This window comes from Melitaea cinxia, chromosome 9 (assembly GCF_905220565.1).
Source record: "Melitaea cinxia chromosome 9, ilMelCinx1.1, whole genome shotgun sequence".
Taxonomy (NCBI): Eukaryota; Metazoa; Arthropoda; class Insecta; order Lepidoptera; family Nymphalidae; genus Melitaea; species Melitaea cinxia.
Window position 1 is genome coordinate 6414264 of NC_059402.1, and position 13683 is coordinate 6427946.

General features: G+C 33.3%; 2 protein-coding genes across 2 annotated transcripts in view; both read right to left on the reverse strand.

The window, feature by feature from the left end:
• The window catches only part of LOC123656596 (serine/threonine-protein kinase unc-51), a 71008-nt gene extending 61343 nt beyond the window's left edge, over positions 1-9665 (reverse strand). Inside the window, exons 1-2 of the mRNA XM_045592266.1 lie at positions 9265-9665; positions 1779-1955 (exon numbers count right to left, since the gene is read on the reverse strand). Of these exons, the coding sequence (XP_045448222.1) occupies positions 1779-1955; positions 9265-9393 (306 nt within the window). The 5' untranslated portion in view covers positions 9394-9665. The remainder of the gene's footprint in view (positions 1-1778; positions 1956-9264) is intronic.
• An 840-nt stretch (positions 9666-10505) lies between these two features.
• Positions 10506-11652, reverse strand: LOC123656720 (density-regulated protein homolog). Its single transcript, XM_045592380.1, has 4 exons — positions 11300-11652; positions 11053-11223; positions 10733-10872; positions 10506-10656 (listed from the first exon to the last, which is right to left on the reverse strand). The coding sequence occupies exons 1-4, from the start codon at positions 11475-11477 to the stop codon at positions 10612-10614; spliced, it is 534 nt and encodes a 177-aa protein (XP_045448336.1). The 5' UTR covers positions 11478-11652; the 3' UTR covers positions 10506-10611.
• Positions 11653-13683: the final 2031 nt, after the last annotated feature.

Sequence of the window (13683 nt, forward strand, 5' to 3'; positions counted from 1 at the left end):
GCGCGTCAACATAAACTATATGTCATTGTAATTTGTGTCTGTCCATCTATAATATAAAAATGAGTCGCTGAATGTGTTGCTAAGCGCAAAACTCGAGAACGGTTGGACCGATTTCGCTAATTCTTTTTTTTTAAATATTCCTTGAAGTACGAGGATGGTTCTTACGGAGAGAAAAATTCTAAAAAAAAATTTTTTAAATTTTCTGAAAAAGTCTAAAAACAACACTTTTCTATACTCCCATACAAAAGATTTGTGATAATACTTAAAAGTCACTGTTAGGCGATACGAAGTTCGCCGGGTCAGCTAGTTATTATATGAATTTTATGCTCCAATCTAATTCCTAACTTAAATAATAATCTAAAATTTCATAATAATTAATACAAAATAGTAAATTGATTTGTTGTAAATCTAGTAAATAACAAAACGTATTTTACAAAGCATAACAAAAGGCTTATCTCAACTGATAATTAGTATAAAGAGTTTTGAAGTAGTGAGTAAACGATATATGTATAAAGGTTAGTGGGGCATCAGTGACAACGTTCAGCGAAAGGGCAGAACTAAGAGTGCCAAGTAGCTTTTGTGTGTGAGATAATGCCTCGTTATCAGTTACTTACATAAATCTTAAAATAATAATATATAATTAACCCAATACGGTATTTGGTTTGGTGATACGATGCGTATTTTATCTTGAGCTTTTCGACTCGACTAAATACTCGGCGAGTTTTGGAGCTGGTATCGAAGCAGCACGCTTCGACAGCGTGCTGTTTTAAATTCGCACGCACAGACGATTTTCTTATCGCAAATAATAGACTATTCGACACGTAGTTATAGGCCATGTGATTGATAATTTTAATATTTTCAAATTCATTGGTACTTGACTAGTTCGTGTATTTAATAAAAGTGTTTTAATGGTTAAATTTGTTGAAATAAACTTTGAACTTGTTTGAGTATTCTGTAAGAGTATTTTTTAATGAGGTTAATTGCTATGGAATATTTGATTAAAATAAGAAAAAATTATTGCGTCAAAACGACATGTGATATGTACTACGTAACTACGTTATCGATGGACGGATTAAGGGCAAGGCCAGTGGGTTACGGACGCCACCTAATGCCCGTTAACAACTATAACATTTCCTGGTTATTGTTGTTGCTATACAAAGCATCGCATTAAACAAAGGAAATGAACCAAAGTGATATTGTGTGTTAATTTAATGGTTCCGTTTCATACAAATATCTGAATCCTTACATATGTTTGTAGATGTGGACAGAACGTTTTAAACAACTTTTACAAAAAGTCTTTAAACTTGCTTTTGTAAAATTTTAGTACATACTTCACTTGTTTCAATGACAGACATTACGGTTGGATATGAAGGCTTATCTCGGTAGGTTTTCGAGATCTCGGAGGAGATTTCGTTCATATTTTTGTAAAATATCTTATAAAGACTGAATGAATGTGAAGCGTTTATTATTTATATTTAGCGTTACTTATTTAAATGATTTCAACACGAAAGGTTTTATATTTTAATAAACAATAATATTTACCCTATATTAATAAACTTTAATTCTATCGTAAATGTACATACGTATATTTCCCGTAAAACATATAAGCAGTATCTCGGGCTATCTGCTTTCTTTATTCCTTACAAATTGTGCATGTCATATATAATTGTATATATAGATGTTCTCAGATAGTGAAAATAGTTCCATTATAATGTATAAGTTTGTATAGCGTTTATAAATAGTCTTCCATATATTTTAAAATGTATGAAGAGACTCACCTCCATGACGACGTAGACATAAGCGGGGCTGTCCATGCAGTCGTGCATGGCGACGAGGTTGGGATGGTGCAGTGCCGTCAGCTCGCGCAGTATTTTGATTTCTTTGACGAGAATCTCTGACGCCTTTTGAATACCCTTTTTCGTGACCATTTTAACGGCCACTGATTGTGATGGATTCTGTATTACAAAAAAAAAAAACATTGTAAAATTCAAATAAATCCTGTAAGGTTTGCCTAAGGTTGCCGTTTGATGTGTCGTTTACTTGTTGTCGAGATGCATTCATTTACAACTATTGATCATAGGTTTACAGGGATTTTGCGTTAATCCCCATAATGAATGGTCAATAAGAAGCATTCGACGCATTGGGTATAAAAGAAAATTACTAAGATATTTTTTTGGTTTCCTTGGCAGATAAACATCTACGATTACTCCTGTGAAGTGTAAGGTTTTTTTTTCATAGCCCTTGATGATTCTAAATATCATAGATATAAATGTAACACAATTATGAAAAACGACTCAGCAGACTCTTAATATAAGATGTATAGAAAAAAAACGACACAAATTCTAGTATCAAACGCGCTATGTTTTACATCACGGAATTCTAAAATGCTAAGTATCAAACGCGCTACGTTTTACATCACGGAATTCTAAAATGCTTTTGCTAGAGAAATCAAAAGATCTTATAAAGGCGATTATATTATTTGACTTAAAGGTTGGTCCCTTAAATTTTTAATTTAATTACAGAAATAATTTATACGCATTTAAATGTGCTGTAATAAATGAATGTTTACATAATTGTGAACAGGTGAGTATCCGAGAGCTGAATACAGTAGTATTTTTGTGATTCAATAAATAGTATTTTAATAATAAAATATTTTCTTGATGTCCTTGTATAAAAAATCGTAATAAGACACTATGAATATCCATTTATGAAAGGTTGGATACAATTGCATAAGTTAAGTTGTTGCGTGGGTAGTGATTATTTATCGTATAAATCTCGCAGTTAAAGTATAAACGTATAAAACAGAAAGTTACTGAGAATAATTGCGTTGTTATATAACTCACATACATATGTACATATATATAAAAACGATAACGAGATATATGGCTATGACAGTCTTCATCACCTTATATCATATTCAGGGTAGAAGCTAAAAAGTATTACCCGACTATGGCAAAGATAAAAGGAGGGTTATAATTTTAACAGTCTATGTTTGTATGTACTTGTAAGTATTTTCATCTGTTCCCTCATATTTCCCAACTTACTTGCCAAATTTAGACAAATGAGGTATCATTAAAAGCGTCTTAATTGTCCGCTGATTATATTCTATATGGTTTCACATTATATTGAGGACATAAAGTGACGTAAGTACTACTTTTTTTACCTTTTTTCTTGTTTAGTAACTAGTACGTTAATCATATAATGTAGTATAGTAGTTAATCATAATAAACGAAATTAATACAGCAAACATTTTTGCTAAAAGTAAATATATTGAAAAATTAATTTAAACTAGTGGTCGCCTTTTGGTCGAAATTCGACCATATTTAAACATTTAAATAAATAAAAAATTCAATTTGACTACCGACTAAAACAATCAACAAAAGAGTATAATATGCGTGTGTGTATCATACATGGTAGTGTATAATGTTTTTTTTTTTAAATTGATTTAATATATTTTTATGCATGTTTTAAAATTTAGCATTCTGCACATCTTCTCTATATAAATTATAAGTAAGACAAATTTTATACTCCTCCGTTCGCGCAATTTTCGTAAAAGGTGTACAAAGTTTTTGCTTCACGTAGCAATGTATAAATATCAAACGTATCTATCTATAAAAGCATGAGGAATATTTGTTTTAAGGATATATTTAGCAGGGGACGTCGGGCTTATTCTGCTTTATTAGCTTATTCTGTTTTATTTGCTTATACATGCAGAAGGGAGTCGGTGGTGCGCCGGAGTTGTGCTAACATTAGCCCGCCCTAAATTCCGAACTCGGGAGGCTCATGTAGCGATTTCAATTTGACCTAATTTCAGCAAATTTATCATTTTAAAGATAAGAAAAACTTGTTGGGCAGGCATAAGCATAAATGGTACTGAGTTATCTAATAAATATTTAATCTTTTGGACGTGCGAAATATATTTACATAATAACATTAAAATAAAAAACGTAAGGTCATTTAAATACCAAATTTTTGTATAAAATAATAAACCTTATGTTTTGGCCGAGGGTAACATGTTTATATCAAATATAATGAATCAGATGATATTTTGATTGTTATACATGGCACGTGTTTATGATAGTACGCCCTTGGAGGGCATTGCGCGTGTCGTATTGTGCAGCGACGCATTGTCTGCACTGGTTATACACAAAGCTGTGAAACTGAATCCTAAGACAATGCATCGTACTACCATTCTAAATACAGGATTAACGAACTAATGAACAAAATCCACCATGATCATTCTAAAAATTAAATTGGATTATTTTTATTAATTATCTGTTTTGCTATATAGTAATAATGAAGAAGTAACAAGTAAGTAACATTCTTCGGTATTATTATATTGTAAGACAGTTATATTTTTAGTATGAAATAAAATTATGAATATCAATAATAAGTTCTCAAAATAAAGACTAATCAAACTTTCACAATTTGAGTAGGGCAAGGATTAAGTCTGCAAGTTGCAACAGTTAATAAAATACCACATGAATTGCTGTTGGGAGTGGTTTAATGTAGCGCGCTCGTAAATTACAGACACGTGCAGATAAAACGAGAGAGACAGACATTAGTATATATGGATGGCAAAAGTATACAAGATTGACACCTGCAAAAAATATTGAGACATATTTAATGCATTATTTCTTCTTTAATTATTGCCATTACGTCTAATCAGACTCAATAAGTCAGCTGTTGCTTTGAATATTTCCTACAATATTTTTTAGAATTGCATATTGAAGCATACAGAGATGAGCTAAAGTAAAAAAAAAAAACATGTTACCTAAATATTAGTCTTCCTATTCCAGTTATTGCAAGAATGATACAACAAACAACTGATAATAATCTTTATGAATGTCTAGAATATGCTTTTTATTTATTATGAATGTCTAGAATATTTATTTATAAAAGATAATTGAAGCAATTATTTTAGTATTTTTAGTTCTTAAAAGTTAACTGTATAACAAAGGTAAAAAAAAAATAGACTCGTCATACCTTTGTCTTCAGTTTGATTTATAAATAAATAATAATAGCTGGATGACCAAACTTTGCTCGGTATTTTTTTTTTTGGTAAATGGTATGTATCATGTTTTTTTTTTAGGAATTATAAATACATAGTCTGACCGTCAACACTGTTACAAGTAAAAATAAACAAAATATTACATTTGAATTTGGAATCTGTCATTTTTGTATGATTCATTTCATTCATTGTGTTTTCTCATTTTCGTGCCAATACATTGTAAAATATTTTGTGATATTAAAATGGAGTGGGGTGATAAAGAGAACCGAATCGCTGTGATTGTATTACACAAAATAGATATGGAGGCAAATACAACTTTTAAAACTCGACATTCGCTTGGTATTGTCAAATGTTTGTGTAACGGACTATTGATAGGTACAATGAAATATCTATTTGTGACAGAAAAAGATCTGGCCGTCCCCGTAGTGCTCGTACTAAAAAGACGATCAAAGCAGTAAGGGAAGAATTCGAAGAAATCCTGTCCGAAAGCAAAAATTTTTGTCTCGGGAGATAAGGATAGCGTTAAAATATGACTTGGGAGTTGCAGCTTATACGAAACGCACTGGTCATTTCTTAACTGATAATTTAAAAAAGAATAGGGTGGTAAAATCACTACAACAACTACTTAAGCAGTACGCAAAGGGAGGTCACAGAAAATTTTTGTTTACGGATGAGAAATTTTTTACAATTGAATAATATTTAAACAAACAAAATGACCATATTAATGCTCAAATCTCTACTAAGGAAGCTTCGCAATTAATCAACAGAGTACGGCCCTACGACGTGGGCATTATCCGACTTCAGTGATGGTTTGGTGGGGTGTTAGCTATTAAGTAGTGACTATGCCATATTTTTGTGAAAAAAGTATCAAAACACTGACACAAGTGTATCAAGATACCATTCTTAAGAAGGTAGTTAGGCCCCTTAACAAAATGTTCAATAACCAAGAATGGTTCTTTCAGCAAGACTCGGCGACGGGTCATAAAGCTCGATCCACCCAATCTTGGTTAGAAACCAACATATCGGACTTAATCAGAGTGAAAACTGACCGTCATGTAGCCCGATCTTAAACCACTGGATTATGATTTTTAGAGAGTATGGCTTTCTCTAAATGCAATGATAATTTGGAATCCCTAAAACAATCCATATGATTAGCAGTAAGGAATTATCCCATGGAAAGAGTGCGTGCTTCTATTGATAACTGGCCTCAAAGTTGTGTAACTGTAAGGACTATACTGGAAGCCAATGAAGACCACTTCAAATAAGCTTTATATATTTATTTTTAATGGTTTTATATTAATGTATTAGTAACAAACTGTAATAGTAATAAATGCTACGTGCAATAGCAAAAATGTATTTTTTTTCTTTTAAATAATAATAAAAAAATATGAACTTTTTTTCATATACGAATTAGATGTGTTAATAAAGGTTTCCCAATAATGGCCATGGTCGGCAGTGAGGAAAGCTGGGACGCAGTCTCCACTTTCTGCAGCGCCGTAATCCTGCGGAAGGCAGCGGCTAAGTGGGAGCAGGAATAGAACCCAAACTCGCTCTCGGCTCGTCGCGGAAGGCGCGATCGGCGACGCAGGGCTTACCTAGCCAACCTGCTGCCATAACGCCGAACCAGCGGGTGATAGACCGGGGGATCCATCGTTCGCATTTCACAATCCCGAGGAGCGATGGCTTATAGTGACGGCCCCTAACTGGGCAACGCCGGCGGGATCGCGGAAGTGTTTAGCGTCCCCGTGATCCCACCCTAGGAGAGCGAAGGAACACCCCAGAGATTTTAGTCCGTGCGAGTCGGACATACCCTTCAGCTCCCTCGGACTGGAGGCATTCGTTAGGGATTTCTTCTGGGTCAACAAAAAAAAAGGGGTTCCCGATAATAGTCCTTAGAACTTGAAGAAAAAAAAGGGAAAAAATAATAGGACTGGAGACATCTGAATTCGAACCAATGTCTTCTGGTATTAGCACCGGATTCCCACCTGAGCTATTATAACCTTATAGACGGTGTCGAAATTTACCTTTGTATTTTAATGATATTGTAGCAGTTTTTCATTGCCCAAAAACACGGATAAAACGCCATTTCGTCATTCGATTCGTCAGATCGATTTATCGCCCCCCAAACCTCCTCCTTACTAAATTTCATAAAAATCGTTGGAGCCGTTTCTGAGATTCAGATTATATATATATGCCGGTGTAGGCTGGATGAGGATTGCGGAAGACCGGGATGTGTGGCGCGAGCTTGGGGAGGCCTATGTCCAGCAGTGGACTGCGATAGGCTGAAGTGTGTGTGTGTGTATATAAAATAGCAAATAACTATAAAATAGAATATAGCCCCCCCCCCCTCTCTTCCCGTGGGTGTCGTAAGAGGCGACTGAGGGATAACATAGTTCCACGACCACCTTGGACTATTTTATAAAGCGGACCGATAGAGGGATAGCCAGCTGGCTTTGAAATACACAGGCCGAAGATGGGCAAAAGCATCTTCGGTGCGAAAAAACAAGCCCTGCGGTCACAAACCCACCTGCCCAGCGTGGTGACTATGGGCAAAACACATGAGTTCACACGAGTTTTGGGCGCGAACTTGTGGAGGCCTAATGTGTGTGTGTGTGTGTGTGTGTGTGTGATCATATTTCATTTATAAATAACAATAAAATTAACTACTCTTAATTATATTTGTTGTTGTTGTTGACAACAAAACATTAAGAAAATACAGACAATCTCTGCTTTACAAATTTTGCTCAAAATATGATAAGCACTAGTTTTCTATTACATTTGTTACTAGTTTACTGTTTTTCTTTTACTAATCTCCCATACCAATTTTGATGAACTATTAAATGAGAATGAAACCACACACAACCATATTTTGTTACATCTTCAAATCTATTAAGGAAATGATAAGTAGCTATAATGAAGTCTTTAAAATGTTTTCATTGTATGTCATGTATATAAAAATGAGTAATAAAATATATAAAAAGAAAATTAAAAAACCAATATAATAAAAAAATAACATATTATGAAATTACACTTTTTTTGGCTGTTGAATGTTTACCTAATCACTCATTATTTTAGTATTGTTTTATATATTACTTATATTTAAATAATGATAATTTTATATTCTATAAACAAATAATGTCAAGAATATTTTATTGATACAATGGAAATTATAAGGAGAGATAATCAGAAATGACAAACTATTTAAATGAACATCATCATGATTAAATAATGATTACATGATGATGATTTAAACAGTTTAATGAACTGTATTTTTTATTATTATTGTGAAACATTTTTTTTGTTATTTAGTATTTAGTTACTAATGTATGACTTATTGCTAAATTACTATTATTATGTCTAGTTTAGTTTTTGCTTTTGAAACAATAATAAATTCAATAATTAATTTATGGCTACCCTATCTACCTACCTTATTTTTATACGTGTTGTTATTATTGTTAGACATAAACTTGGATAAACATATTATGTAAGAAGCAAACAAATCTAAAGAGAATGTAAAGTTAAAAATAAAATACGCATATTATTGTAGCAGATTTTTGGCAATGTAAATTACTTATTTATTAATTATACATATTTAAAAGAAAAAAAAGCAGTGAAATTGCTAATTTTATAATTTTATTTATTGAATCTTATATAACTATTTAAGATTCACATTAAATTAGATGAATAAAATATACAAAAAAAAAAAAAAAAAAAAAAAAATATATATATATATATATATATATATATATATATATATATATATATATATATATAATGAATTCTCAAATATGATAATCCAAATAGGTATTTGATAAAAATGTTTTTAATATTCATGACATAACATTTAGCAAGCTATTCAAGGATATGTCAAGCCAGGTTTTGTCATGTTCATATTATTGTTTACATTGAGGTTTTTAATTGTATACTATTTATTGTTAAAACTGAATGATCTGAGGTGATGGTGGCTATAGAATTAAATAATCTTAAAAACAAAAATATTATGGAAAACAATAGTTACAGTCCCACTAATTGTGTGTATATATATATATAAATCAACTTCATAATATGTCGTTTTATAAGATTGCCTCATCTCAAGCAAAATGACATTTACCCTACCCAGAGGTAAAACAAATCAATAAATATTTTCATCGTAAATAAAAATGTGTTTCTTTGTTTCGGACAGCATTTGATACTGCGTTTCTTAGTCTATTTAGTTAACGGTGAAAACAGAGAACCGCATGATGGAAGCATACCTTTCTTTTCCTGCCTTTGTACACCACTGCGAAAGCTCCATGACCTAACATGTCTTGTTTGGTGTATTCGTATTCACCAACTTGGATAAGTTCCATTTTCATTAGCGCTTTTGCTTTTACCACTGACATTTTGGTTTTGATAAAATAACACTTTACTAAAGACAAAGATCGATAATACAATTTTAGAAACTCGTTTAAGGAACTTGACTAAGCACTACATTCTGATTTAGAGCTCCTAATCACTTCCTGTTAGCTTCTCCGTATTATCTATAAACTATTAGAGTACAGCACTAGTGAACCATTGTTTCTCTGGAAATACACTACATACATTGAACGTAAAACGCATAAAAGTGATTTTATTTTGTGTTATGGTGTTGTGTTTGATTTTGCGAAGTAAAGACTGTATTGCCATATGAAATATTATAAACGTATACGGTATACATTTATCAGTTCTATATTATCTATATCTAATTTTCACAATATAAAATACGAAAAGATTATAGAATAAAAGTGAATTAATATCTACAGGGGTACTGTAGTTAGTAATCTGACAATATTAGAATTAAGTCCTATATAAGATCATCCATCTGTTGTACTACTCTAGGTCAATAGTTTTTGATCTTATTGACACATAACAGATGTCGCTACTATATTTTCAATTACTTTTTGCTCATTATAACATACTTTTTATCATATAATTAAAACGCTCAGATATTTGCCTGCCTTTTTAAGAAAAAAAACTTCACAATTACTCCACATAAATTAAATATCAATTTATAGATAATTGTTTGCTCTACCAGCATCCACAACTAAAAACTTATCTTTGCCTTAGTTTTTGAAAATTAATTAGGTAACTATTAAAATTATTTAGAGCGAATTATTTGCACAGCTATTGCTAGTCAGTATTAATATTTGATTTTATTTTCCAGTTTAGTACAAGTGAAAAATATAAATTCTGTATACACCTAAGTAATCTATGTATTTTAATAATTTAGTATTTATTTCATGTAAGTAAGAATTAAAACGTCCTTGTATTCAAGCTTGTTGAAGTTTTTGCTAGAGAACACATAGATATACAAAGGAAACAAAGGTAGTGTAACAAATACATATATATATATATTGATTACACTACCTATATATATATAGTAAATAAATTTAAAGAATATTATAAAAATTTAAGATACGTGACAGTAATTTAAAGTACCAGTTTATTAATAAAAAATTAGGAAAGTAAAAAAAAATGACAAGAGTTCATTTATATTTCACATTGATAAAAAACATACAACAATAATTGTCACGTTAATTTGAAAAACAGAAGCAGGAAATATAAGCTCCTTTATATAATGACTATCTCTTTTGGTCTCCTAAATCTTCAATACTGTCTTCATCAATCTGTAAAAAAATATTAGTTAGTAAAGTTATTAGAGTAAAAAAATAAATAATTGATAAAGTTTATTAAATAAATTACCTCAGGCCATTTCTCAGGAATAACATCAAATAGATCATCTTTTACATCTCCCTGAATTACTATTTCATCATCTCCTGTCACTGATGATCCACAGGCGAACTTAGTTCCAAAGAATTTAGCTGCTACTTTCAAATCTATATCTACCAGAGTTTAAAAAATGGTTATTATTGAATTTAATGTGAACTTGAAGGGACATTAGATAAATAAGTGTAATACTTATATACTTAATACTTAGATTAATACTTAGATGTATTACACATATTTAATGTGTCTCAAAAAAATAAAAAATAAAGACATGTGGCAGTCTATGTACAACGTACCAAAAGTACTAAGGCCAGACACAACAGTTACTGATTTCTTTTTGCCTCGTGGAGCTCGAGATACTTGTACTAATTTTGGAACATCTTCTTTTTTTTTCGATTTAAGCATACCCTTGCCACCTCGTTTTTGCCTTTTCTTTTCTTCTTCACCACCAGCATTATCATCATCATCTATAACAGATAAAATTTCATTAAATAAATTCTAATAACCTTACATAACTTGAGACCACCAGTTCAATGAACTTACCAATTTTTACTTTTTCAAATTCAGTCGGTAAGTTCTTTTCTAACCACTGTTTACACTTGTCGTATTCCGGATAATATTCGCAATATTCTATCGGCATAGAACAATTCCCACAGTATTGTACCTTTATTGGGTACGTTACACCTTCCCTAGGACCTAGCGACAAATCTCTATCCGCCATTGTTTTCTTTTTTCTGTAAAATTATTGCATAGACATATTTCTTATAAGACAAGTATTTACTTTCTACACAATTTTTATAAAAAAGTCTGGGTAGATAGATGAATGTTCAAGATTTTGGAATCGAAAATTGACAAATGACAATTGACAAGAGACAACAGACAGCAGTGTCTATTGTCTAATAGGTGTCAATGTCTCTTTGATAGTTTTGACCACGGTCTTATATAAAGGTCAGGAAATTAAGCCCAATCTTTCAATGGTTAGTTCAAAGAGCAACACGGAGGGGAGTAGCCATGTACAGGCGTTCCCCTCTGTCAAGATATAAGGCCAAATGGCCATATGCAAACATAAAACTAGTTGCAGCCGCACCGATCACTAGACTAAATCTAGTTGCGCGATTGAATCAACGTCCTTCAAAAAATGCTAAGTTGTTCTGTTTTTTGCTGCAAAAAAAGATCTGCCACGTCAAATTTACTATAACATGACGTTACCTTTCATACGTAAGTATTTTTTAATCACATTATTACTTGTATACTTCTTTTAAACTTTTTTTAAACTTAAAAATTACAAATATTATCGTTCGTGTTGACTCGATTTGCTTACCAACACAGGCCGTTCGCCCGCATACAATATGCGGATCGGTCGAGCGACTGATCGGAGTCTATTTCCGAGAAGTCACTGTCGACGAGCGATAGTGTTGTTACCGGTTTGTTTGTAGATGGTTATCGATAAAAACGGCAAAGGCAAAAGAGGAGACAGACATTTTTGAGATTTTGATTTATTTAAAATATTATATTGCTAGCTTTTTTAATAAACATTGTTATATAATAAAATTGCATTAAACTAAATATAATACACGTATTATGAGTATTAATACATTTTACTAGAATTACTTAATGTGAACTTCGACCATAATGTTTTATATAAAAATTTGGCAGGTTTTCTAAAAATCAAAATTTAAGGGATACATGGAAAAAAAATTGTAATAGCAGACTAACCTGGACGCCCACAAAAAATAGTGTAATTTGTTCTCACTTCAGCCTATCGCAGTCCACTGCTGGACATAGGCCTCCCCAAGTTCGCGCCACACATCCCGGTCTTCCGCAATCCTCATCCAGCCTACACCGGCAATCTTACGTAGATCGTCGGTCCAACGGGCCGGAGGACGTCCCACACTGCGTTTGCCAAGACGCGGTCTCCACTCTAGGACCCGTCTACTCCAACGGCCATCGGTCCTGCGACACAGATGACCAGCCCACTGCCACTTCAACTTGCTAATTCTGTGGGCTATGTCGGTTACTTTCGTTCTCTCGCGGATAGTCTCATTTCTAATCCTGTCTTTGAGAGAGAACCCAAGCATAGCCCGTTCCATTGCACGTTGAGCGACTTTAAACTTGTGGACCAGTCCCTTGGTCAGTGTCCACGTCTCGGCTCCGTATGTTAACACAGGCAGGACGCATTGCTCGAAAACTTTTGTCTTCAAGCATTGCGGAATCTTCGAAGTGAAGACTCGACGGAGTCTGCCAAACGCCGCCCAGCCCAACCGAATCCTCCTATCGGCCTCCTTCTCGAAGTTGTTGCGGCCTAGTTGGATAGTATGGCCTAGGTAAATATAATCCTGAACAACCTCGAGAAGGGTACCACCGACCGATACCGGTATCGGTATGACTTGGTTGTTAAACATAACTTTCGTCTTATCCAAGTTCATACAGAGACCGACACGTCGGGAGGACTCGTTTAGGCCGGCCAGCATTTGGCCTAACTCATCCAGCGTCTCCGCAAAGATGACAATATCGTCGGCGAAACGAAGGTGAGAGATGAATTCACCGTTGACGTTGATGCCCCGTTCCCCCCAATCCAAGGTCTTAAAAACATCCTCTAGCGCAGTGGTAAACAGTTTCGGTGATATTACATCCCCCTGTCTTACCCCGCGCCGGAGGGAAATAGGTCTTGTTCTTTGGTCATTGACATGAACGGTCATCGTCGCCGCGTCGTACATAGATTTTAGTACCTCGATATATCGCCAGTCGATATGACATCTCTGCAGAGAGTCCAGGACAGCCCAGGTCTCAACGGACTCGAAGGCTTTCTCGTAGTCCACAAATGCCATACACAGCGGTTGATTATATTCTTCCGTCTTTTGGATAATCTGCCGAACAGTATGGATGTGGTCCACGGTGCTGTAGCCATTTCGAAACCCAGCCTGCTC